The sequence below is a fragment of the Sarcophilus harrisii genome, chromosome 2 (genome assembly GCF_902635505.1).
Source record: "Sarcophilus harrisii chromosome 2, mSarHar1.11, whole genome shotgun sequence".
NCBI lineage: Eukaryota > Metazoa > Chordata > Mammalia > Dasyuromorphia > Dasyuridae > Sarcophilus > Sarcophilus harrisii.
Genome location: NC_045427.1, coordinates 17,189,944 through 17,215,629, shown reverse-complemented (window position 1 = coordinate 17,215,629; position 25,686 = coordinate 17,189,944). Strand labels below are relative to the sequence as shown.

Genomic DNA, 25,686 nt, shown 5'->3' with positions numbered 1-25,686 from the left:
TCTAAAACATGTCAGAGTACATAGGAAGGATAATACATGTTTTGTTAACTTTAAATTAATATACAAATTTCAATTTCTAATTATTAAAATTATTGTGAACATTTGACTGAGGAACAGAATTAAAAGAAACACAGGACCTGAGAAAATAGGGTGAATTCTAAAGAAAGGGGAAGAGAAATGGGAATAGGGGAAGAAGAGTACCCAAAGGGAGGGGAATGGAGTCAAATGCCTAGTTGAGGGAATCTGGATAGGATTTTGTGTGACCAAAACAAAGGAATAGCAAGCAGGTGTAATTGGATTAATTCTCAGCCTCAATTGTCATCAAGATGTTGGAGAAAACGGTAGTTTTGACTTAGAACCAAGGGAGTTTCTTTGCCTATAAAATAATTGCCTTTAACAATCCAGAGGATCCTAAAAGTCCTTTTATAGATCACCCCTGAACAACACATCAGAGGGAGCTGGGACTCAGACAGACAAAAACTATGAATGTGCCTCCTAGGCAGGGGTGACTTGTACAACCTTTGCAAAGTCATAGAGGGACATGGAGGTAGGATATAGATTACATACGAACAACAATAAGTAAGTAATCCAGTGTATTGGTGGAAGCAATGAGAAACCAATCTGGAAAGATCAATTATAATCAGATTGTGAAGGATTTTAAAGTCCTTAATAGAAGGGCTTGCATTCTATCCTCAAAGCAATAAGAATCTAATGAAATTTTGTGATAATGAGAGAAGTTTGGCTGGACCTGTGCTTTACTAATATCAATTTCACAGCTGTGTGGATTGTGTATGAGAAGGCAGAAATTAGAAACAGGGAAATCAGTTAGGAGGAGGTTATTACAATAATCCAGTTGGGAAAAAAAATGAGTTTAGTAGTTGTGGACAGAGGGAAAAGAAGATGGAAAAGATATTATGGACAGGATGTTAGCAAGAGTTAAGATTTCAAGGGGATAGAAATTCAAGGTTGAAAAAGATTTAAGAGCCCAGATTCTTAATTTTATGGATAGAGAGTCCTAAGGTTCAGAAAAGACCTGCATATGGAGAGGTGGGATTTGGAGTCATGTCTTCAAACTTAATTCTGTGATGGATAACAGCAAGGATTCTTCATTTGGGTGAAGACTAGACTAGCTGATCATTGGATTTCCATCCATCCAACTCTAAGGTTCTGTGTTTCTGTAAAAAAAAAAAAAAAAAAAAAAAAAAAAACCTACATAGAGACAAGGCATGAACAGATTTTTCCTTGCTTAATCCTGATTTTGACTTGATCAAGCATAACTACTGCCTACTTTGTCTCCTCAGTGACCTCCTGTCTCCAGACTACACAGAAACATATTACTTACCTGATGGAAAGAAGATCACCACCAGTCCTCAGATGACGGTAGTGATGGGGGTTTACCTGAACAACTTCTGGGATTTCTTGGACTTTTTTGATAGTCATTTGCATGCTGTGTAGGGCACACATGCTTTGGATAGACTTGGCCATCTATCCATGGACTGAGATCTTGACTCATTGGATTGTAGATTGAGATCTGAAAGGGATTTGGAGTCCAACCTCCCTCATTATAAAGATGAAAAAAAAAAGAGCCATAGAGAAGTTAAACAAGGGACTGGTTTTGGGGAGTCTTTCACTATCCTTCACTATCAAATTGATTCCATTAACATTTATTAAGTACCTTCTGTCTTTGATACAATTTATGCCATTTTGATAACCCCCTAAGGAAAAACAACTTTATAATCAATGGACAAATGTAAGGCAAATGGTTAGAACTCTGGATCTGGAATCAGAAAAATTTGAATTCAAAGCTATATATTTACCAGATGTGGGACTATGGGCAAATCACTTAACTGTTGTTTGCCTCAGTTTCTTCAACTACAAAATGAGATAATAATAATACCTAAATTGCAGGATTGTTGCAAGTATTAAGTGAGCTAATATTTGTAAAAAGGTTTTTTGGACATGTAAGTGCTACATAAATGTTTATTTTCTTCCCTTACTCCCAATAAACTTTTGTTAGTACTTGAATTTTTTTAACGAGGTATTTAGACTTACTGGTTTCTCAGACCTCTTCCAACTCTTTCTTATGATTACTTGATCAAGGGAGAATGGGCCAAGGAGCCAAAAATAAACTCTTAGTAGAATCACAGCAAAAGTTCATATGGCTCAATCAAGGAACTTTAAAGACCACTTCCCAAAAATAAGATGATGCAGGAGGAGCCATTTATTATACCACTCATATTCCAATAGCTCAATAAACCAACAATCATTTATGAAGTACTTACTATGTATCAAGTACTCTGATAAATGATAGGAGTACAAATACAAGAAAATCAAACAATCCTTACTTTCTATGGTCTTGGGATCCCATGCATTATCTCCTGGATGAGTAATGTTCAATGTAGAAAGCATAAATGTGGGTCTTGATCCCAGGCTGCTCAACCATTTGTTACATATGATAAGAATGGAAAAGAAGGAAGGAGGGACAGTTCCCTAGGAGCTGGGGAGGAGTGATGGGATTCTGAGCAATGGGAGACACAGAAACAGGCTCTACAATTCTTACCGATTACGTATTTTAACATATAGGGATCAACTTTCAGAAAACCTAACCAAAAGTGAATGTGTTTTCCTTTGAAATTATGTATTTGTTAGAGCCTTGGGAATTTCCTTCACACAGATATTTCCAAGAGACTAGAATGGTCTTGGAGACCCAGGAAACTAGAGGATAGAGCAGCGGGTAGGAAATTGTAATGGAACCTTCTCTGTAGTTTATGACTAGAAATTACTGCCTGGAGCAGTGAGAGGGACTCGTCTGGTGTCACACTTTTAATCTTTGTCAGAAGCGGACACGGACCCTAGTGTTTCTGACTTCCAGGCTACTTCTCCATCCACTAGACCATCCTGCTTCTTAGATCTAGATTCAAGGGTCCAACTCTAAAATCTTGTATCTTTAACATGAATTTTCACGTTAAAATTTCCAATTTTCATTGGAACAATTCATTTTCCTTTTGGAACATCAGCAACAAATTAGAATGCCCCCCATCATTCTGACCTGTTGCACTTTGGGAAATTTTCTGTGACCCCCCCATGGGCATGAGGCACAGGCTTTCTATTAAGTGAAAGTAGTAACAGTAGTTGTGAGAATGCCAGTGTCAACTCTTTGTGACAAGATAAAGACAGGAGCTTGGGCCATCATTGCACATTTGTGGTTTCCTGCAATGAAAACTTTCTTTCATAACCCATTTTACTTCTGTCCTCTCCAGAAACACTGCTATTACCAAGGTCACATCCTGAACGAGGAGGACTCTGTTGCCAGCCTCAACCTGTGTGGGGGGTTGAGGTGAGAACAGTTTTGTTGCTAATGGTACTATTGAGCTCCAATAATCAGGTTCCAACACTGCTGCAAGCCTTAATCTAAGCATCAAGCATTTATTGAGCACCTACTGTGTGAAAGACGTTATGATAAAAAAAAAAAAGCAATCCTGACCTTTCAAAAATTGCCGGCACCTATTTTTTTAACTTCCTTCCAGTTTTTCTTCCTTAATACAATGAAAACTCTATATGCTCAGACTTCTATTTTTTTAACTATCATATTTCCAGTGGTTAGCACAAAGGAAGTGCTTAATAAATGTTTATTGATTGATGATTAAGTCAGGAAAAAAAGGGAGTTGGGTTATAATCCATGAATCATAGAAACAGATAAGTAGATATATATATATATATTATATATGTGTGCCATATATTATATATGTTTCATGCATATGTATATATGCATGTGACAAAATACAAACATATATGATGTTATATTATACATAACATAATTTTATATATAATGTAATGTATAGTATGCATAATAATATATGTAATTATGTAATGTTATGTTGTACATGCACAACATTTATACATATATCATAATATATAACAATATAGAATCATGATATGTATATATATATAATATAATTTATTTATTTTATGTCATTTACTAATGTAACTTTCAGTTTTCCATCGGGGTGCATAGACAGGACTCCAATTAAGGAGATTTGTTAACACCCTCTTAAAGATCCTGGCTATTACCTGGGTTGGACAACTGAGGTTTTGCCTTAGGACAACAGAATTTAGGAAGTACAATAGATAATCATCCAAAGTTCCTTCAAATCAGTAGAAACAACTAAGCTTATTATGAATCATTTGCTAAAATAGGAAGCACCAGGAGGGACATATCCCTCCCATTTGATGTCTTCCTTCAGTTCTGATCACAAATCTAGTAAGTCATTCCCGGCTTGGTCCAATATTCTTCCAGCAGGAACCTCCTTTTACAAAAAGCCCTAAAGTGTCTCTCGCCCTGAAACCTTGTGTTCCAGGTTTTGAATTCTTTACCCTTTTCCTCCTAAAATGAATTTGTTTTTAAAACATGACCTGAGGGACCCTCTGTCCTATTTACAATCAGCATGTGATATAATGTTTATATTGGTTTCTAGGTTTGTCATTTCCAGCTCTGTTAAAAAAAAAAAAAGTCACTGTTGTATTTTTTCCTGTCTTATTTCACAGGGGTTTCTTCAAGCACCAAAATCAAAGGTACCTAATAGAACCTTTGAAAGATGGTGACCAACAGGCCCATGCTGTCTTGAAATATGAGGATCTGGATCCTGCAAACCAGACCTGTGGAATAGAGAACTCAGACCAGAAGTACATCCTAACCCGGAACATTAGAGCAGTCTCCAGCCCAAAAGTGAGCCTACCTTTCATATGTCCCTTTCACCACTTCCCTACAATGCCTTCTCCAGCATTGTTTTATTTTATTTTATTTTATTTTTTAACAATCCAGATAGTAATTATTTGAAATGCAAATTATCTAAATATTATCTGAATTATCAGGGCTATTGTGCCCTGACTCATTTCTCAGTTTCTCAGAATCCCTTTCTATTTAATATCAAAAGAGATATTTATAATAAAAACAATCCATAATTTTTCATTTGTTCTTAATATCAACAGAATCTTCTTACATCTCCAAAATATATCAGCCTTCTCTTGGTCGTGGATAAAGCTTTTGTAAGTATGAAGATTACTGTTTTTCAACTTTGACCAGCATCCTCATCAAGAATTAACAATGTGATATATAGTGATCAGAAACAGATCTAATGTTTTAATATATATAAAAGAATAGCAGAGCAGAGTGGGAAGATTACCAAGATAAAGACTGTGATTTCTTTGGTAAAGAGAACTCCCAGATGAGGAGACTATTTATCAATGCAAATTGGTATCTTCACTCTTAATCTACATAGTCTGAGAGCTTCCCAAAGCTTTAATAGGTTAAATGCCTTACCCAGGGTGCCACAGCTTGAACATCTCATAGTTAATACTTGAGTGTGGATCTTTCTGGCTACAATCAGCTCTTTATTTGTTATAGGACATTACAGCCCCAGGAAATTATAGTCCAGTACTACTCTGCTCTGCTCAGAATATATCAGAGTGCTGATTTGCATTCTCACTCTCAAATCTAGGAAGGACATGGTCAAACTGAGTAGATTCTGGCAGAGAGCACTGAGGATGAGGAAGGGCCTGGGGTTTCTCCAATCTGAAGATCAATTGAAAGAACTGGGGAGGTTTAACCTAGAGAATACTATTGTGTAAGAGATAACGTTAGATTGGTCCAGCTTGGTTGGCCACAGAGAAGCAGCATCCAGAGCAGAGGATGCAAAAGGACCAATTTAGGCTAGATGTCACCAAGTAGCTTCGAACAATTAGATTGGATAAATGTCATGGAATGCCCAAAGGATGATGGGATCTCCTTTTTTTGGAGGTCTTTAGTTAAAATTCGGATGATTTTTTTGTCAAGTGCTCTATAGGAAGATTTTTCTTTATTTTTGGATTGGGCTAGATGTCTCCAAAGTCCCATCTAATTGAGATTATATGATTCTACAATGTTGCAATTCTCAATTGAAAATAATTATCATTATTTGAGCTATTATCAAAAATCATGTTGATTGTTCTCTCTTTTGGAAATATAAAATCAAAAATTTCTTTCAATTTCAGTTTTCTGATACTAAAAGGTAAAGTTTTATTTGTTTCCAGACTCCAAGAGAGCTATGGAAATCAATCTCTATGATGAGAAGCTTGGGAGTGGACAATATAGGCTAATTGATGAATTTTGCAATATGGAGAAGAACAATTACAGTTCTTTCACCTCTGAATTTTCAAATATATGAAAACATGTCCTCTTTCTAATGTTAATTATTTTATAATATAACCATTCCTCATACAAAGAGGTTGAGCTAAAAGAGACATTTACATTATTCTTAATTCCCAGTTTGATAGATGAAAATAGTGATTACTTGGAAGTTTAAATCTCATAAGATCAACAGTCCTATGTATTAAAAAAATTCACCCATAATTTATTATTAAGAACTTACTGGGGATAGAAGGCTATGCTAGGGCAAGGAGGAGATATAAAGTTCATAATTTTAGCTAATTAGGGAGAACAAACCTCGAAAATTCTTGGTGATGTTTGAAGGGAAAAGTCATTGAAAACAGAAAAAAATAGGGAGATTTCCTTGGAGGAGGTTTTGCTTGGACTTATGGGTCAGTAAGGGAACTCATTCTGCACCTCAATAGAGACATGGGGGTGCTAGAGCACATTTGTTCCAGGACAGAGAGTAATCCAGAATAGAGATTGGATTTGGTGTCAGGATCTTTGTAACCCCATTTGGAGTTTTCTTGGAAGATTCTGGAGTGTTTTGCCATTTCTTTCTCTAGTTCCTTTTACAGGCGAGGAAACCGAGGCAAAGAGGGCAAAGTGGCTTGCTCAGAGTCACATGGCTAGTCTGAAATCAGATTTGAACTCAGAAAGAGCTCCTACCTTCAGGCCTATCCATTGTACCATCCCCTTGCTCTTCCCTTCATAGCTGTCTGAGTGTGGATAAGTCAAGTCAACTTCTCTGTCACTTAGTCTCTTTATTTGCAAAAATCGGAAGGGGAGGGAGTTGGGGGTAGGAAGGAGTTGGATTTACTAATCCTTCTGTGCCTTCTACTTCTAAATCTATGATCCTGTAACCTAAGATCTGAGGGCAGCTAGGTGGCACAATGGATAGAGCACTGGGCATGGGGTCAAATATGGCTTCAGATACTTACTATCTGTGTGACCCTGGACAAGTCACTTAATTCTGTTTCAGTTCCTCATCTGTGAGCTAGAGAACCATTCCAGGATCTCTGTGAAGATAACCTCAAATAGGATCACAAAGAAGTGGCCACGACTGAAAAATTGAACAATGAAAAGCCGTGATCCATGGCATCTAATGGATGAGATGAAGCTAGACTGTGAAAAGCCTTGAATCCCAAGCAGAAACTTTATTTGGGAGATAATTGGAAGACGTAGTCCATTGCATCCCTCCCTCCCCTCCAATGTTCTTCTCATTATTGTTTTAATCATGATTTTTTGTTATTTTATTTTTAGCATAATAAGTACAACGGAAATCAAACGTTAATAAGAAATTTTCTTTTTGAAGTGATCAACCTCCTCAATGTGGTGAGTATCCGTTCCCCAGGGTAAGTTGTGTCCATTTGGGGTTTTGGAATTTTCTGATAATTATCTGACCAAGAGGGAGAAGCCAAGAAGAAGGGTGTCTGTCTCAGTCTCCTATCCCCCATCCAGGGAATTTTGAAATAATTCTTCTTGGAAAAAAAGATGCAGAAGACATTGCTCAGTTTTGCCTTAATAGTTCAATGGTTACATCACTTAATATATCAACAAGCCTTTAATAAATACCTATGTCATGTCTTGCAGTGTGATAGTGTGATATACAATGGGAATATACATGGAAAAGAGAAGGGAGGAGGGGCAGCTAGTTGGTGTAGTGGATAGAGCACCAGCACTGAAGTCAAGAGGACCTGAGTTCAAATTTGACCTCAGACACTCAAGATTTCCTGGCTGTGTGACCCTGGACAAGTCACTTAACCCCAATTGCCTGGGCAAAAAAACACAAAAAAAACATACAAATAAATAAACAGATAATCAAACAAACAAATAAATAAATAAAGGGAGGAAACAAGGACTTCTTAAGCACTTACTTTGTGCCAAGCCCTGTACTGAGGACTTTGTAAATATTATCTCCTTTGATCCTCAAAATCAGCCTGGGTAGCAGGTGCTTTTGATATCACCATTTCACAGATAAGAAAATTGAGGCAAAAAGAACTTAACTGACTTGCTCAAATTTAGAGAGATAATAAATGTCTGAAGTTAAATTTGAACCCTGGTCTTCCTGATTGCAGGCCTGTACTCTACTGTACCACTTTTCTTCATTCAAATGATGAAACAGCCCCTACTCTCAATAGTGTCCATGACCCATATACACCCATGACCAAGAGCATTACCCATTCACCTAATTTCATTACTCATTACAATCATTAATAATGTATAATACATTAATTAATGTATAATGCATGATAATTAATACATTTTTAAATATGTTTAATCAGCAATGATCTGCTCATTTACATATCAATTTATGCTTTGCTAAACACTGTAGATTCCTTCTCTTTCTTACCTGATGCCCACAGCAGCAGCTTTGGAGGCCAGGAACATCACTCCCAAAGTGTTCCATCTCTGCAAATGTCTCTATATGTACTGATGTGTCTAAGTGTCTCTCCCTTTACTCCCACCTCTAGCAGAAGGTTCACTCTTAGAAGCAAGATCTAATCCTTGTTATTGTTTTAATTTATTTTTGTTCGGTGTTTTATCTTTGTAACTGTGACACCCAACACAGAGCTTTCTGGGTAGTTTTGTTCAATCAGTCCACAAGTATATGTTATATCCCTACTGTGTGCTGCAGCTATGTTGGGTTTTAGGGATGTAAATAAAATAATGTTTATTCTAATGGGAAATAAAAGAAATAGATAGATCAAAGATGCTGTATGATTATAGGTAATAAATCCAAATCTAACCAAAGGAGTTAAATACAACAGAGCTTGGGAAGAAGGACACAAGCAGTGGGGGAATCACACAAGGCTGCACGTACAGGGTACTACTGGAGTTGGATAATGAAGGGAAAGAGGGAGTACCTTCAGGCAGATGGGTTAGCTACAAGTCCAAAGACTTGAGGATAGAAGATAGAGTGTCCTGTATAAAAACACAAATAAACTAAGGACTTGGGTGAAGGCTGGGGAGAAAGAGAGAGATGGACAGCAAAGAGAGAGAGACAGATAGAGATGGAGAGAAATTACTAGGATCTGCCCAAAACAATAAAAAAGGGTAAGAATCTAACAAGTCAATTCAACATTTTCAGCATCTCTGCTTACTTGGAGACAGGAAGCCAGTCATCCCTTGCTGACTGAAGGCAACCTTCCCAAATAACCTGACTTTTTTTTTTTCAGTGAGACAGATTGCCTGTGAACTGTGGATGTCTACATCTGTGGGAAGAAGTGAAGTACCCATAGTTCCCAGTTTTCCCAGACATTTTCAGTCACAGAGATCATTGCTCTCTCCATAGATCTATAACACCTTGGATGTTCATGTGGCCTTGGTGGGAATAGAGGTCTGGTCAGACACCAATAAGATCAAAGTGGAACCAAATATAGGGACCACCTACACTGCATTCTTGAACTGGCACCGCAGCTGGAAGGGAAGGAAGCATAACCACGCTCAGCTGCTCAGGTGAGGACTGAGTGTGTCAGGGCTGCTCAGTGACAGCAATCAGCCCCACCCCCACAGGACTTCTCTTCAGCCCTTCACAAAGCCAATTATTCTGACAGTTGGTGTTCATCTCTGGGTGTACAAGACTTTGCAGTATAAAGAATGGGGAAGAGATATTACCTTCTTCAGGTGTGGGACCCCAGGAAGCCTCGAACATGAGCATTAAAGTGAATCCTGGGTACTAGTCTCCTGAGGTTATATAACTCTTGATTCTTGAGCTCAAAAAACAGGAGGATCCTAAATATGATTAGACTTCCTGGGGATGCCACAGGATTATGAAATCCTGGATAAAGAGACTGAGATCCAGGGTGGTTTAATGACTTGCTTAAAATTATGTTGAAAGCAATAAACAGAAGTAAAATTTGAACCCAAGTCCCATGACTCCAGAGCTAATGCTCTTCCATTATACCCATGTTGACTAATCAATTACTCCATGGGGACATGGAAGAATAGGAGAAAACATATTTAATAGGGAGTCGTGAAATCTGGTTTCCATTCTTACCTCTGATGATTGTTAGCTTTGTGATAATTAAGTCACTTAAATTTGCTTGGTCACAGCTCTTTTCTCCTCTTCCTCCTCTTCTTTCTCCTCCTCCTCCTCCTCCTCCTCATCCTAGCTAGCATGTATATTGCCTCTATGTGTCAGGGCACTAGGGCTTGTTTTATAGTCATTATCTCATTTGATCCTCATAAAACCTCTAGTGAGTGGATGCTATTATTATCTCCATTTGGTAGACGATACAACTGAAACAAACAGAGGTATAAGTGACTTGACAAAAGTCACACAGTTAGTAACTGTTTGAGGTTCAATTTAAACTCAGGACTTCCGGATTCTAGACCCAGTGCTCTATCCACTGGACCATCTAGTTACAGGCACTTAGGGCCAGTACTGTATAGGAGCAAGAACAGAAGATACCAGAGATCTGAACTCTATAACTTACTGGACTTTGTGCACATTATTTAACTTCTGGAAGACTCAGTTTTATTATCTGTAAATTTTAACTAAGTATAGCTATAAAATTTATAGCACTTGGCTTTAAGATCAAAAAGCACTTGATAAACCTTAGAGTTTTCAGATATAGGAGCAATTATTGATGAAACACATATATTTTATATTTATATTTGTATATTTTTCCCTCCCTCCCTCTCTTCCTTCCTTCCTTCCTTCCTTCCTTCCTTCCTTCCTTCCTTCCTTTCTATCAGAGTCAGAGGTATATAATAGTGTCCTAAAGGTGAGAATATAAAAACAGTCCCTTTGAACATGAACATGAAGAAATGGAGCCAGATATTTAGGCTTTTAGAGTGTCATTATTGCTGTTGCTATTGTTGCTCTTCCTCTTCCTCCTCTTCCTTCTACCAATAACATGTGGTGCATATATTTACATATATACACGCATATGTATGCATGTATCCACATATGTATATATTTATATGTATAAATAAATATTGTGTGTGTGCATGTACACATACACCTTAAAGTTAACATTTCCCATTTGGGAATACTTTTCCCTCTGTAAAATAGCTTCATGTTACCTTCATGCCCTGGAATCTCTGTTCTTCTGCTCAAATAAGCTTGAAATATGTAAAAAGTCCAAGAGTCAAGAATGGTCATGTGCACATCTGTCTCTTTTTTACACAGTGGAATTGCCTTCAACAACAAACGTGTGGGGTTTACAGCCCAAAACTCCATGTGCGATCCAAATTCTGTTGCAGTGATTGAGGTTTGTACAGGATGGGAATCCCAGAAATGTTCTGCAAACAGTAGGTGCTCAGTAAATATTTGTGGAAGGAAGGAAGGAGGAGGAAAGGAACAAAGGAAGTGAGGGAGGAAGGAGAGAAAGATGATAGGAGGGAAGGAGGGTGGGAGGAAGGAAGGAAGAAAGGAAGAAAGAAAAAAACTGAAAAGAAGAGGAAAGGAGAGAAGAGAAGAGAGGGGGAAAGAAGAAGGAAGGAAAGAAGGAAAGAGAGAAGGAAGAAAGATGCCTTAGCCTAAGCCTAAGTTTTGGAATAGTTTGATGTAGGAGTGATATAGAAAAGAAGATTAAGCAAAAGGGGAGATCCTATCATTATTACTTCAATAATGCATGATAAGAACATTAAAAATTACAAAACAAAATAAGGAGGGAATTGTTACTAGTCAGGATTATGAAAGGCTTAATTTGGAAGTAGCACTTCCTTTGGGATAGGAAGTTCAAGTTAAAAAAAAAAGTCATCCTTTTAGATCACTTTAAGATTTGCAAAGTGATAGAGTCACAATAACTATGCAAAGTAGGTGGTTCAAGTATTGAAAGCTCATTTTATTGTGGAGGAAACTATGTCTCTAAATAGTTAAGTCACTAACCCTTGATCCCCATAGCTGACAAGTACCCTCAGCAGTATTTGAATCTGGGTAACTGAATCTTAGCATCATATTGCTTTTCAAAGTATCCCCTACAACAACTTTGCTGTTCTAAAGGGCTTGGACTTGGTTCAGCATCCATGGCAGATACAGATTCAATCAGGCTGGGGCAGAAAGTTGACCTCTGAGTTCTCTGGGACTCAGTCATCTGACCCTTGAAGAGAAGAGATCACTTGAGTTTGGACTAATTTCAAAACAGAATGATGAGCTCCTAAGACCAGTTACTGCCTTACTTCTACTTCTCCTTTGGCATCTGACTTAACAGATACTCAGTGATTATTTAATTGACTTAAATAGGGACAGCTTGGTAGAGGGAAGAGTATGGTGAGAAAATCGATGTTCACACCTAGTTTTGTCTTATTCCTTGGACTAACTTGGGCAATTAAGAACTAATAGATCTCTTCTTCTTCTTCTTCTTCTTCTTCTTCTTCTTCTTCTTCTTCTTCTATCTAGGCTTCACGGAAAAACAGTGTGTCACTAGTAGGAGTAATGTCTCATGAGTTGGGCCATGTCCTCGGGATGTCTGATGTGAAACATTCTACCAGATGCCCCTCTGGGAGCTGTGTGATGAACGAATACCTGACGTGAGTCAGCCTCAGTATCTAACAAAGGAGAGAAAAAAAACAATCATTAAAGGGAGGTAGTGATGCTTGTGTGTGTGTGTGTGTGTGTACACACATGCACAGGTAGGCCAATTATATGCCACTCTTCTCTTCTCCACCAGTCTCTTGTATCATACAACACCAGTCTTCTTTTTTCTACAAAGAAGAATTTAGATAATAATCTGGGTGATCTTTAGGCTCTCTAAACTTTAAGGCTAGAATTCCAAGATCATTCATTTATTCATTTGTTCATTCATCCTTCTACTCATTCATCAATCCACTCAAAAAGCATTTCCTAAATGCTTCTTATGTACCAGACCCCGTGTTACACTTTGAAGATAAAAACATAAAAATCAAACTCTGCTTGTCCTAAAGTAACTTACTTCTTTTGGGGTTGGGGTGGGGCAGCATGCCAGAGATACGGTAGAATGATGCATGCTAGTTTAGAGTTGTATGTAGAGATCTAAGTTGTATTTTTAACTTTTATTTTAGACTTTTGATTTCACTGCTTTAAGGAACTCCCAAGAAATTCCCTTCCTTGCAGACTAACACCTGCTGCCAAAACTTACATTTTTAGAGGATTCCCTGGAACCCTGAGAGATTGTGACTCAACACATTCACACAATCTGTTTATATCAGAACTTAGACACGGGTCTTATTGACTGTGAAGCAAATCCTTCAGCCATTGTTCTAATGCTACCTCTCATAATATACAGTGAATATACAAAGTTATTTTAAAGAGAGGAAGATATGAATAAAAGGAATCTGGACCAAGTTGGACCAAGATAGACATTTTATAGAAGATGGGAGTTGTGTTGAGTCTTTATAGAAGCTGAGTGTTCTCCAAGTTGGAGAAAGTGCATCTCAGGCCTATGGGCCAGTCTGTAAAGTTAAGGTAATTTCCTGCACTGGCTGAAACTAATGGATGTAAATGTAAACTACTATTATCACTGTTACTACAGGTTAATCCCCCCAATCCTACTCCAATTTCTTATCATACTTGTGAGGTATCCCTTGGTTCTTGAAAGTTCTCTATGGATGGCTAGAGATTTATGGTGATGCAATGGATATGAAATCTAAGGTCCCAGCAATATGGACAGAGGACAGTTCAAATCCTCCTTTTGGCCCTTATTACTTATTACCATTTGGGGGTACAAATTAATTAACTTCCCTAGACCTAAGTTTCTTTATAAAGAAAGGAGATTGGACTAGATGGTTTATGAAGTCTCTCCCAGCTTTACTCAAATCTCTTCCAGATTACTTTGATCCTCTTATTTGGACTATTATTATTGTTACTACATTGACTAGTTTGGACAGATTCAACAGATTCAGATCCCAAGAAGAATCTTGTCTCTTTGAGCCCATGAAGAAGTCTTGGCCCACAAAGTACAAAATTCCAAAGGCTTTCTTTTTCCATGACTAATCATGGCTGATTGCTTATACTCAAAAGCCAGGTGACATACATCCTAAATGCTCTCTCAGCTTTTTTTTTAATATCACCTTTATCCACAGATCTAAATTCCCAAAGGATTTCAATGCAGGCTCCCGCAAAGAGTTTCACAAGTATCTCTCATCTCGAAAACCAATGTGTCTTCTGCAAGCTCCAACCCCAGAAGACATAATAACCAATCCAGTCTGTGGGAATAAACTCCAGGAAGTAGGGGAAGACTGTGACTGTGGGAAATCCAAGGTATCTCCCATTTTTTCCCTCCCATTTTTCTTAAGTCTAATTTGGCTCTGTAAAAGACTTTAATAATTGTGCTGGGGGGATGATGGCATTGAATTTTCATTATGATAATATAAGCCTGAGAATACAAAGAAAGCAAAAACAGTATTTTCATCATCAATGAGTTTACATTCTAAAGAGGGAAAATATATACATAATTGTATGTATATACATATATACATATACATAATATATACAGTGTATATACAGGATTTATACATAGTTTTATATGTATACACAATATATAAACAATATACATGGAAGCTATATGATGGTATAAATGAAAGCTGATCTCAGAGGTAGTATAAGTGAGGAGAGGGGAGAGAAGGAAAAGAGAAATGAGGGGAAGAAAAAAAAAGGCAGAGAAGAAGAGGGGTGGGAGAAGAGAAGAGAGGAAAGGAAAAGGGAGGAATAGGAGAAAGGGGGGAAGAGAAAGAGGGAAGGGGAAAGAGAAGTGAGGGAAGGGAAAGGAGAAATGAAGGGGAAAAGAGGGGAAGAGAAAAAGAGAGAAAAGGAGGGGAAAGGGGAGATTGAAAAAGTTTCCAGTGTCTTATTTCAGATGAGTCTTAAAGGAAATCAGAGAAATTAGCAGATGTAGATGAAGGAGAGCATTTTGGGCATGAGGAATAGGCAATTCAAAGGCAATGAGCTGGGAAATGGAATATCACTTAGAAAGAATAGTGATAAACTCATGTAATGGGATCACAGAATTTTCATGGAGGTGAGTAAATTATAAGAAAACTGGAAACCTAGGCAGAGTCCTAGCTGTAAAGAAAAACAGTCAAGGAAGATATATGATCAATATGATTTTTTTTTTAGTAAAGCATGAATGGTTCAAATCCCACTAGATACTTAGCTATCTATGTAATCAGTTGGGCAAGTTGCTGGGCCTCAGTTAACTTTATCAAATGACAGTATTGAACTAGGTGAGCCCCAAGGTCCTTTTCATCTCTTATTTTCTAAGCCGATGGTTCTAACAGAACCCAAACAGAAGAATTAAGTCATCCCGATGAGGAGAAAGAGAAATAATCTAATTTCTGGTGTGTTTGTGTATTTGTCCAAGGAATGCACAAATTCTTGCTGCGATGCCCGGACGTGCAAATGGAAGCCCGGAGTTCCATGTGAAAGAGACGAGGCAGTGAGTGCAAGGTAAGACCATCTCCTTATTCACTCCCTTTTTCTTTAACTTTCTGCTGCTCAATAAGTTGTGCATGAAGTCAAACTGCTGTTCTGATCCTTCCCTTTCTTCAAGGTCCAACTCGAGTGGGGCCTTCTCTCAGATTCTTTCAAATGGAAGAAGCCGCTCTCTCCCAGAATACTTCTTAAACATTTTGCTTGGACCTGTGTCTTGTTTTCTCCTACTTAGATATGGCCAGGTCTGAAACCACATGGCACAAACAAAAAGCCACTAGACTTGGAATCACAGGAAAAATCTGAGTTCACATTTCATGTCAGTATTTTGCTTACTGTGTGACCCTGGAAAAGTATCTTGACCGCTCCTGACCTCAGTCTTCTCATCTGTAAAGTGGGGATAATCTTAGCAGCCACCTCACAAGATTAAAGGAGATGATGATGATGGATATAACAATGATGCTAATGTTAAATCTTTGCTCTAAAGCCAATATAAATGTTAGCTCTCACCTTCTCCTAAGTTTCCAAATTTCTGAAACAAGATTTAAGCTCCGTGAGGATACAAATTGTTTTTTTTTCCCTTTGTACTTCCAGAACCCAATCCAGAGTCTGACTGATTTATCAGATATTTGTTGAATTGAGTAGTTGGATTAAGGGTAGGTAGTGAGTTTTATTTAACCTTCATTTCCCCAAGAATGATTTATACACTTTAGGCTCTTAATTAAAGCTTGTGCATTCGGAATGGACTGGATTGTAATAGATGAGAACACTTTCTGTAATTGGTGCCATCATCTTCCAGACCACCAAGTGTCACAACTCTAGGATAGTTTTGATTCTTCTTACTCCCTCATCTCCCATTTTTCAATCAATTTCCCAGTTTTTAGCATTCTATTCCATTGTTTGTATTCCTAGTACTATTACCTTGCCTATGTCCTTCTTAGATCAGTCAGTCAAGATGAATGGTCCAGGAACGGAGTTAATAGCTGGGGATATAAAGAAAGGCAAAGGGCAGTGCTTGCTCTTAAGGAACCTGCATTCTAATGGGGAAGCAACAGGCAAACAGCAAATGTGAAAATGTTATAGACAGGATGAATAGGAAATAATCAAGTAAAGGAAGGCACGGAATCAAAAGTGTTGTAGAAAGTGGGCTTTTAGGTGAAAATTGGAAGAAGCCTAGAGGTGGAAATGAGGAGGAAGAATGTTTCAGGTGTGAGTGAGAATGGAGACATGTTTATGGAACAGCCAAGAGGACAAGATCCCTGAATAGAAGAGAATGCAGGAGGAAGGGAAGGAAGAAGATTTGGAAAGTGTATTGTGATGGAGAAACAGTGGGGTCTAGATTATGAAAATGTTGAACTCCAAAGTCCCATCTGGACTAATGCTATGGCTTTCTCACTGATCTCCTGCCCTCTAGTCTTGGCTCCCTCCAATCCATTCTCTATATTGCTGCTATAATAATTCTCCCTAAAGTAACATCAGCTTATGGCACTCCTTTGCTTAAAACCTTTCAATGCTTTTCTATTGTTGATCAATAAGCTTCAAAATCCTTAGAATGATATTCAAGGCTTTCCAGAGTCTGGACTGACCTTTGGTCTCATCATACTCCCCTTCATTTTCTCAACAATCCAGGCAAACTATTCTACCTACTCTTCCATAGATATGTTGCAAAGCTTCCTGAATTTCTGCCTGTGTCTGTCCCATTTCCTCTATGGGAGGGGATGAATCCTTCCCCTCCTCCCTTATTTTTACCAGATGGAATGTTGCTCATCCCCTAAGGCTCAACTCAAATGACTCACAAGTGAAACTTTCCTTGATTAGCCTTTTAAGGTGTAAAATTACTTTCCCTTTTGCTTTTCTGTATTGACCTTCCAAAGGACATTGGTTATACTACCACTTTCAATTTTTAAATGCATTTTTATATACACTCATTACCCCCATTAAATTGCAGCCAAAATGCACACAATGAAACAAATGAATACATTTGAAAGAAGGTGGAATTGCACCACCTTCTCACATTGTTCTTCCTAACTCACTCTATATTTCAAACATTGATCTGCTTAATATTTTCTCTATATGGTATTATATGTATCATTATTATACTTTTGCATAAGCTGTGTCCCTTACCTGTTTATCCTTTTTCCTAAACTGCTTCTTGGAATCTCTATTAACTCCCTTCAAGACTCAGCTCAAGAGCTAATTCTTCCATGAGACTTTTGTTAATCCTTCCAATTTTAAATGACTTTGGATATATTTTGAATCAAATCATCTCTGTCTATATTGTTTTATCACTGGGAGAATGTAAGCTCTCTGAGGGCAGGAACCATTTAAAAAAAATTGTATCCCTCAAGTCTAACACTGTAGCTGATATGTGATAATTACTTAATAAAAGCATGCTAAAACAATATAATATTTCTCTTACTAATTATAACTAATATTTGCATGGTATGATATGTTATTGTAGTCCTTTGTCCATTTCTCAAGGTACCCAGTTACATTTAAAACCATTAAGCATCAAGATGCTTATCCATCTTTAACTGAATTTCTTATTGTTATTATTCCAATTGAATTTCCTATAGGTCAAGTTCTGTTTTTCAAATCTTAAAACTAAATATAAATGTTGGTTATTGTTACTATTAATCATATTAATAATTTAAAATATCTACACTTTTCTTAGTCCCTTAAATCCAGGTCTATTCGCTACCTTATAGTAAATGACTTTGCCTCATAGTTCATTAAAAATGTATGCTCCTCCAAATTCCTGCCTCTGGAACCCCAAATATTTCTGACTCTACCCATCTTCCCTGGCTTCTCTTTAATTTTCGGAGAATGAGTTGTTCTGCCTCCTTGCCAAGGTAAATATGTACCTTTATTTGTGTCATTTATCTTCCACTTCCTCTGCGATTTCATGCCATTACTAATCCCATTGACATGTCCAACCAACCAACAAAAAACATGTTAAACATTTGTGTTCTTGTTCTGCTAGGCATTAGGCCAGATACTAAAGTTACAGGAAGAAATAGGTATCAGACTCTACTCTCAATGAGCTTAGTGAGGCAGTAGGTTGGTAATTATTGTAGAGGGAAGAAAATGGAAGCCCAATTTCCATTATAGTAGAGAGCAATTTATGTGTAAAGGAAAGATTCTTGTCAAAGTGTTATGAGCAATTTTGGAGGCAAATATTTGTTTCATGTCTTTCTAATCACTTATCTCTCCTCTAATTAGCTCCTTCCTTAAAATATTTTATTTGTTTAATATTTAATATTTACCTAGTTACATTTTATTTGTTTTTTTAAAAAAATTATTAATGTTTTTTACTTACAAAGCATATGCATGGGTGATTTTTCCAACATTGACCATTGCATAAACTTTTGTTGCAAATTTTCTCCTCCTTACCCCGTCCCGTCCCCCATCTGGCAGGCAATCTAATACATGTTAAATATGTTGTAACATATGCTAGATCCAATACATATATACATATTTATACAGTTATCTTGTTGTACAAGAAAAATCAGATCAAGAAGGAAGAAAAAGAAAACCTGAGAAAGAAAACAAAATACAAGCAAACAACAACAGAGAGAGTGAGAATGCTATGTTGTGTTCCACACTTTGTTCCCATGGTTCTGTCTCTGGTTGTAGATGGCTCTCTTCATCACTGCACAAGTAGAACTGGTCCAAATCATCTCAATGTTGAAGAGAGTCACGTCCATAAAAAATGATCATCATATAGTCTTGTTGTTGCTACGTATAATGATCTCCTGATTCTGCTCATTTCATTCAACAGCAGTTCATGTAAGTCTCTCCAGGCCTTTCTGAAATCATCCTGTTGATCATTTCTTATAGAACAATAATATTCCATCACATTCATATACCATAACTTATTCACCCATTCTCCAACTGATGGGCATCCACTTATTTTCCAGTTTCTTCCCATTACAAAGAGGGCTGCCACAAGCATTTTTTGTACATGTTGGTCCCTTTCCCTCTGTTAGAATCTCTTTGGGATATAAGCCCAGTAGAAACACTGCTGGATCAAAGGGTATGCACAGTTTTATAACTTTTTGAGCATAGTTCCAAATTGCTCTCCAGAATGGTTGGATGTGTTCACAGTTTCACCAACAATGTATCAGTGTTCCAGTTTTCCCACATCCCCTCCAATATTTGTCATTATCTTTTCCTGACATCTTAACCAATCTGACAGGTACATAGTGGTGTCTGAAAGTTGTTTTAATTTGCTTTTCTCTGATCAATAGTGATTTGGAGCATCTTTTCATGTGGCTACTAATAATTCCAATTTCTTTATCTAAAATGTTCTATTCATATCCTTTGACCATTTATCAATTTACCCAGTTACATTTAAAACCATTATTTTATATTTCTTCTTCTTTTTTTTAACTTTTGAGTTATATATATACTCTTTTATCCCCATCCACAGCTCCATTAGGAAACCACATGTGTCTATGCAAAACATTTCCATTAAAGTCATGTTGTGAAAGAAAACATAGATATAGCCTATTTTTTTTAAATCCTTAAGAAAAATGAAGTTAAATGGAAGAGAGGAGGGTAAGGACAGGGATAGTGGGAGGAGAGAGGGAGAGAGAGGGAGAAACAAAGAGAGAGGGAAGGAGAGAAAGAGGGAGAGAGAGGGAGAGGTCAAAGTGTATTCAGACATATTCAGTTTCTGCTCTGGATATGGTTAAGATTTTTCATTATAAGTCCTTCAGAGTAGTTGTGGATCATTGTGAGAATAGCAAAGTCTTTTATAGTTGATTATTCCAGAATATTGCTATTAACTTTGTATATATTATATTTCTCTTTGCTTGAGAGACTTTCCAGGTGCTTTCCCCCCCAAACACATCCTGTTCCTCCATAATTCAACAATATTCCTTGACAAATGCATATCACATTTATTCAACTATTCTCCACAAGATGGACATCTCAATTTCCATTTTTTTTTGTCCTTGGAAGAGAGTTACTACAAATATTTTTTGTACATATAGGTCATTTTTCCCCCCTTTTAATTTTTTTTTTTAGTATTCATGCCTAATAATGGTATTGTTAGATCAAAAAATATGCATAAATTTATAGCCCTTTGGGCATAGATCATATGTTTTAATCACATCAATTGGGGCATGTCTTTTTAAAAAAAATAAATTTGACTCTGTTCCTTCTATGTTTGAGAAATAAGGCTCTAACATAGAAACTTGCTTCAAAATTCTTTTCTACAATCACTATTGCTAACTGTATTTTCCCCCATTTATTCTTTTCTTTTTCTCTCCTTTAACCCTGTCCATCCTCAAAAGTGTTTTGCTGCTGACCACTCCTTCCCCCAATATGATCTTTCTTCTTATCACCCTCACTCCTTCTCGTATCTCATTTCCCTCCTAATTTCCTGCAGAGAAAGACAGATTTCTATAGTCCACATTAAGTGTGCATGTTATTTCCTCTTTGTAGTTTTTCCTTTTTGACCAAATCAAATACACAAACAAAAAAGAACGAAAGCATATTCAGGTCTCTACTCTCCTAAAACCAAATGTCAAGAACATTCTTCTTCTTAAAATGCCATTCCCTGGTACTGCCATCTTATCTCTCCCCTCCTTTTCACTTCTTCTAAAAAAATAGACACCCTTTGCATCCTCAGTTTTTTTTCCATTTGCCTCTTCTTAGCAAACAATTTTCTATCTGGATGAATTTGCTCAAACTGGTCACTTCCAACACCACCAATGATCTAAGTGACAAACCCAATAGTTTTTTCCTTAATTCTCATCCTCTTCAATTTTCTACCTCATCTATCAACCATCTCCATCTTTTTTATTATTATTATTATAGCTTTTTATTTACAAGTTATATGCATGGGTAAAACCATCTCCATCTTTCTGGAAACTATTCACTCTTTTCACTTCTCTAATGTAGGGGTCTCTGATTCTTTGCCAGTCTATGTTCTAAGTCCTTCTTTGGCTCCTTTGAAGGTGAATTTTCCAATTTCCATCCCCTAAGTTGGAATATCCTTTAAGACTGTCCTGTGCCTTCTTTTCTTTCTTTGCAATCCCCGTTCCCAATAATGTCTTCAGCTTCCCCCTAATGAATTATTATCGCTATACAGATGACTTATAAACTCCTATATCTATCCCTATAACCCATCAGCCTCACCTTCATTTGCCCAATGTAAGTTTGAATGGTCCCTCAAACTCATAAGGTACAAAAAAGAATTCTGCCCCTCCCTCTTGAAGGCTTTCCCTCATCTCAAAATCCACATTTCTTTTGATGGTACCAAGTCTCCCGGTCTATTCAGTTTCAAATTCTGTATGTCACTATTGGTTCATCACTGCCCTTCACTCCCTATTTGATACCAGGGACAATGACAGAATTTATTTTCTTTGACTATGTTTATGGGTTACAGGAGTTTTCTTGTCTCTGTCCCTCTACCCCAGACATAGAGAATAGGGGGGGAGGGACTTTTGATTATTGAAAGCAAAATTTCTATTAAGTTTTGAACTTGTCAATTTCTAGAGTAGTTCCTTCTTCTTTTCCTGACTTGCCACAATTGGAATAGGTAATTTCTAAAGTCATTGCAGATATATTAGTACCTATGACCACATATGCCCTTAGGCATTATAAAACTTTCCCTGTTCCCACAACTAAGAAGTCACCCCTCTCTCCTATCTTTCTCATGGTACTTTGTATGAATGGATCTCTTAATTTCTCATCACTTTCTAGTTTCATATTTATTCATGGATGTCCCTTGTCCCTTTTATTAGATTGTACAGTCCTGGAGGGCAGAGATTAGGTCATTTTTATGATTTTTACAGTTTCCATGAAAATGACATCTGCTACCCAAAGAGAATTATCTTCATTTCCACCACTGCCACCACCATCAGCAGCAGCAGCCTCACTAGCAGCAACAACAGCAAGCATAGCATAAACATCTTAATTATAAGCAAAGAGCATTGGATCCCATGTCAAATTCTCTATTCATTCCATTAACCACCATTTCAATAACAACCATTTTGACAATAATAAAAATAAATATATGCTGCTAGTGAGTTATTTTCAATTTCAATTCGATTCTTTGTGACCCCATTTGTGATTTTCTTGGCAAAGATACTGGATTTTTTTTCGCAATTTGCTTTTTGAGCTCATTTTACAATGAGAAAATTGAGTCAAAGTTAATTGACTTGTTCAGATGAATAGTATGTGTCTGAGGCCAGATTTGAAGTCAGAAGATGAGTCTTTCTGACTCTGTCTTCTGCTCCTTTGTCTATTTCGTATTTTCAGCCACACAATGCTTTGTTTGCATACATGCTTTCACTGGAGATATCAACCATACAAGGTAGATGCTTTATTAACATTCATTTGCAGATAAGGAAACTGAGTTATAGAGAAATGAAGTGAATTATCCATCTGTCAGGATTACTGTGGGAAGTCAATTCTTCCTGACTTCCTGAGTTCAGCACTCTCTTTTATCCTAAGACCTTTAGTATCATGGCTTGTTTTGGTATAGACCTGTGTTAGGAAAACATAGTGTGAAAACTCCATCCATCCTGGCAAATCCGTTGCCAATTATATTTTGTAGTTTCTTGCAATCACTCAACATACTTGTATGGATTGTCTTTGCCCTCCTTCAAAAAAAAAAAGGTTATCTTTTTTTGTTTGTTTGTATCCCAGTACTTAGCACATTGTTTGGAACATAGCGAACACTTAATAGAAAGTTCCCATTCATTTGTTCATTTATACATTTATTCATTCAACAAGACTATTTACCTGACTTGTTCAACTCACCAAGCCTCTAAATATTGTAGGCAGGATTTAAATGCATTTTCCTTTACTTGAGGTCCATTGAGGGTTTGGCAATTTTCCTTCCCTGACACTTTATTTATTTATTTATTTTTTTGCTGAGGCTATTGGGATTAATTGACTTGCCCAGGATCACACAGCTAGGAAGTGCTAAGTGTCTGAGAACAGATTTGAACTCAGGTCCTCCTGACTTCATGGCTGGTGCTCTATCCATTGCACCACCTAGCTGCCCCTTTGTCACTTTCACAGAATTGAATTTGACCATAACTCCTTGGCTAGTGGGAAAATGAATAAAATGGATTTAATAAGCACTTACAATGGGCCATATACTGTGCCAAGAGCAAAGTATGGCCACTAGAGCACAGATAGCCCTGGTTCTCAAGGAGTTTCAATTATAATGGGGATGAGGAGTAGGAAACAAAAGGGGGAATGCTGAAAACCAAGCAGGGATATTTGGTTTGGAAAGCTGCCAAGCTGGTATTAGAGCTAGAAGAACAGATTCAGGGCAAACCTGGATTTGATCATAGTTCCTGAACAGGTGAGTAAGTGGGGGGCAGGGATGGGAATAATGGATGGAATTGGATCCTTGTATGGACTTAGCTCAAACTCCCCCTCTCTCAGGAGATGCTTTCCAATTTCAGAAGCTGCTACTTCTAGTACCTTCTCCTACCAGAGTGTTTTCCATTTACTTGTGTGTATGTATGTATATATATATATATATATATATATATATATATATATATATACACAAAGTAAATAATATATATTATATATATATATATATGATATAATATATATATATATATATTTTACTCAATTATTTACATATTATTTTCTCAACAAGAATGTGAACTCCTTAAGAGTAGGGACCGTTGTGAGATAAGTGTGTATGAGTGTATATGAGTGTGTGTGTGTATGAGTGTGTGTATGTGTGTATTTTCCCCCTTTCTTCATATCTTCATATTCTCAGCTCTTAGCCCAGTATTTGGTAAATGGGAAGTGCTAAAGAAATATTTGTCAACTGACTGAGGGTTTGGCATGAAGAGGAAGAATTGTAATCAGAGGAAGTTCGGTCCTCTAAAGTATTTTCTGTGACTTAGACAAGAAGACCACTGGCAATAAGATAGCCAGGGAGTAAAGTTCTGATATTCTCATCCCTGTTTTCTAGATGATGCAACTAAGGCTCAGTGAACTCAAGGGACCAATCTGCCTAAGGCATAGAATCTATAGAGAAGAAGATCCCAGATGAGAATGCAATTTCTTCTAAGTCCCGTGTTGTCTCTACTATGTTATGGCTTCTGTTTTGAGTGATAAAGAGGAGTTTTTGGAGTTACTCTTGCGTCTCTTTCCTCTTTACAGCATAATTATGGTCTTTACAAATGTGCATTTAACATTTTTCCCATTTATGAAATGCTCCTATTTCTTGTGATTGCAATGAAATTTATGCATGTCTTTTGTCTTTCATAATCCCTTATAATGATAGGTCTGTGTTGATTACATGTGAACTGTGAATGTTTTTATGTGACTGTTAAGTGTCTTTGGGGATGAGGGGTTCTCCTCCATCTATTTCTTCTTAATCTGATTACTTAAAGCTCATCATTTAGAGAATAAACTAAAAAGAAAAACAACAAAAATTATAATTGTAACAAATAAAAATATCTATCTTCCTAGTTTAAATTCTACCTTTGATACTTATTATTGTTGTGACTTTGGATATATTATTTACTATTTCAGGTCCTCTGTTTCCTTATCTGTAAAATGAAGGATTTAGACTACATGAGTCCTGACCTCTTTTCCAACTCTGGATATTTAAAGTTCATCACATAGAGAATAAGCTAAAAAGAACAACATCAAAAAATTATAGATATAACAAATACAAATATCTTCTTCCTGATTTAAATTCTACTTTTGATACTTATTATTTATGTAATTTTGGATATATCATATGTATATATAATATATGTATATTATATATATATATATATTATAATCCAGACAGAATCATATTCCTAGTTGATAATATGACATGAAACACAGGGTGGTTTTCTGAGGGGAAAGATTTAAACAAAAAATGCCCACTTCACCTTAAAAAAATCAGGGTTACAAAGGCATTTCTTACACCTAATTGTGTGATGGTGGTTGCATGTATCTGAAGAAAGTTACAATAAAGATATGGAATTATTATCATTTCTCATGCATTTGCTAAGTGGTAAGAATACAAAAAGGACAATAATTACAGTTTCATTTGGAGAGGGATGAGCCAGATCCCAGATTAGATATCAGGGCCACACATAAGTCAGCCATCTTTATATATTAAGTTGTAACCATGCACAACTTATACATTGCTGTTACTATC

The 25,686-nt window shown here is 36.9% G+C and overlaps 1 protein-coding gene across 2 annotated transcripts in view; it reads left to right on the top strand.

Annotated features, from left to right (window-relative positions):
* The window catches only part of ADAMDEC1 (ADAM like decysin 1), a 32,972-nt gene extending 7,994 nt beyond the window's left edge, over window positions 1-24,978 (top strand). Inside the window, exons 4-14 of one of the 2 annotated variants that reach the window (XM_012540561.3) lie at window positions 1,302-1,380; window positions 3,261-3,337; window positions 4,546-4,726; window positions 4,990-5,046; window positions 7,448-7,519; window positions 9,480-9,643; window positions 11,322-11,403; window positions 12,534-12,664; window positions 14,195-14,372; window positions 15,472-15,557; window positions 24,499-24,978. In XM_012540561.3, the coding sequence (XP_012396015.1) occupies window positions 1,302-1,380; window positions 3,261-3,337; window positions 4,546-4,726; window positions 4,990-5,046; window positions 7,448-7,519; window positions 9,480-9,643; window positions 11,322-11,403; window positions 12,534-12,664; window positions 14,195-14,372; window positions 15,472-15,557; window positions 24,499-24,502 (1,111 nt within the window). In that variant the 3' untranslated portion in view covers window positions 24,503-24,978. Of the gene's footprint in view, window positions 1-1,301; window positions 1,381-3,260; window positions 3,338-4,545; window positions 4,727-4,989; window positions 5,047-7,447; window positions 7,520-9,479; window positions 9,644-11,321; window positions 11,404-12,533; window positions 12,665-14,194; window positions 14,373-15,471; window positions 15,558-15,660; window positions 15,877-24,498 lie in introns of those variants that run through there. The other variant, XM_023495301.2, reaches the window with a different exon arrangement.
* Window positions 24,979-25,686: the final 708 nt, after the last annotated feature.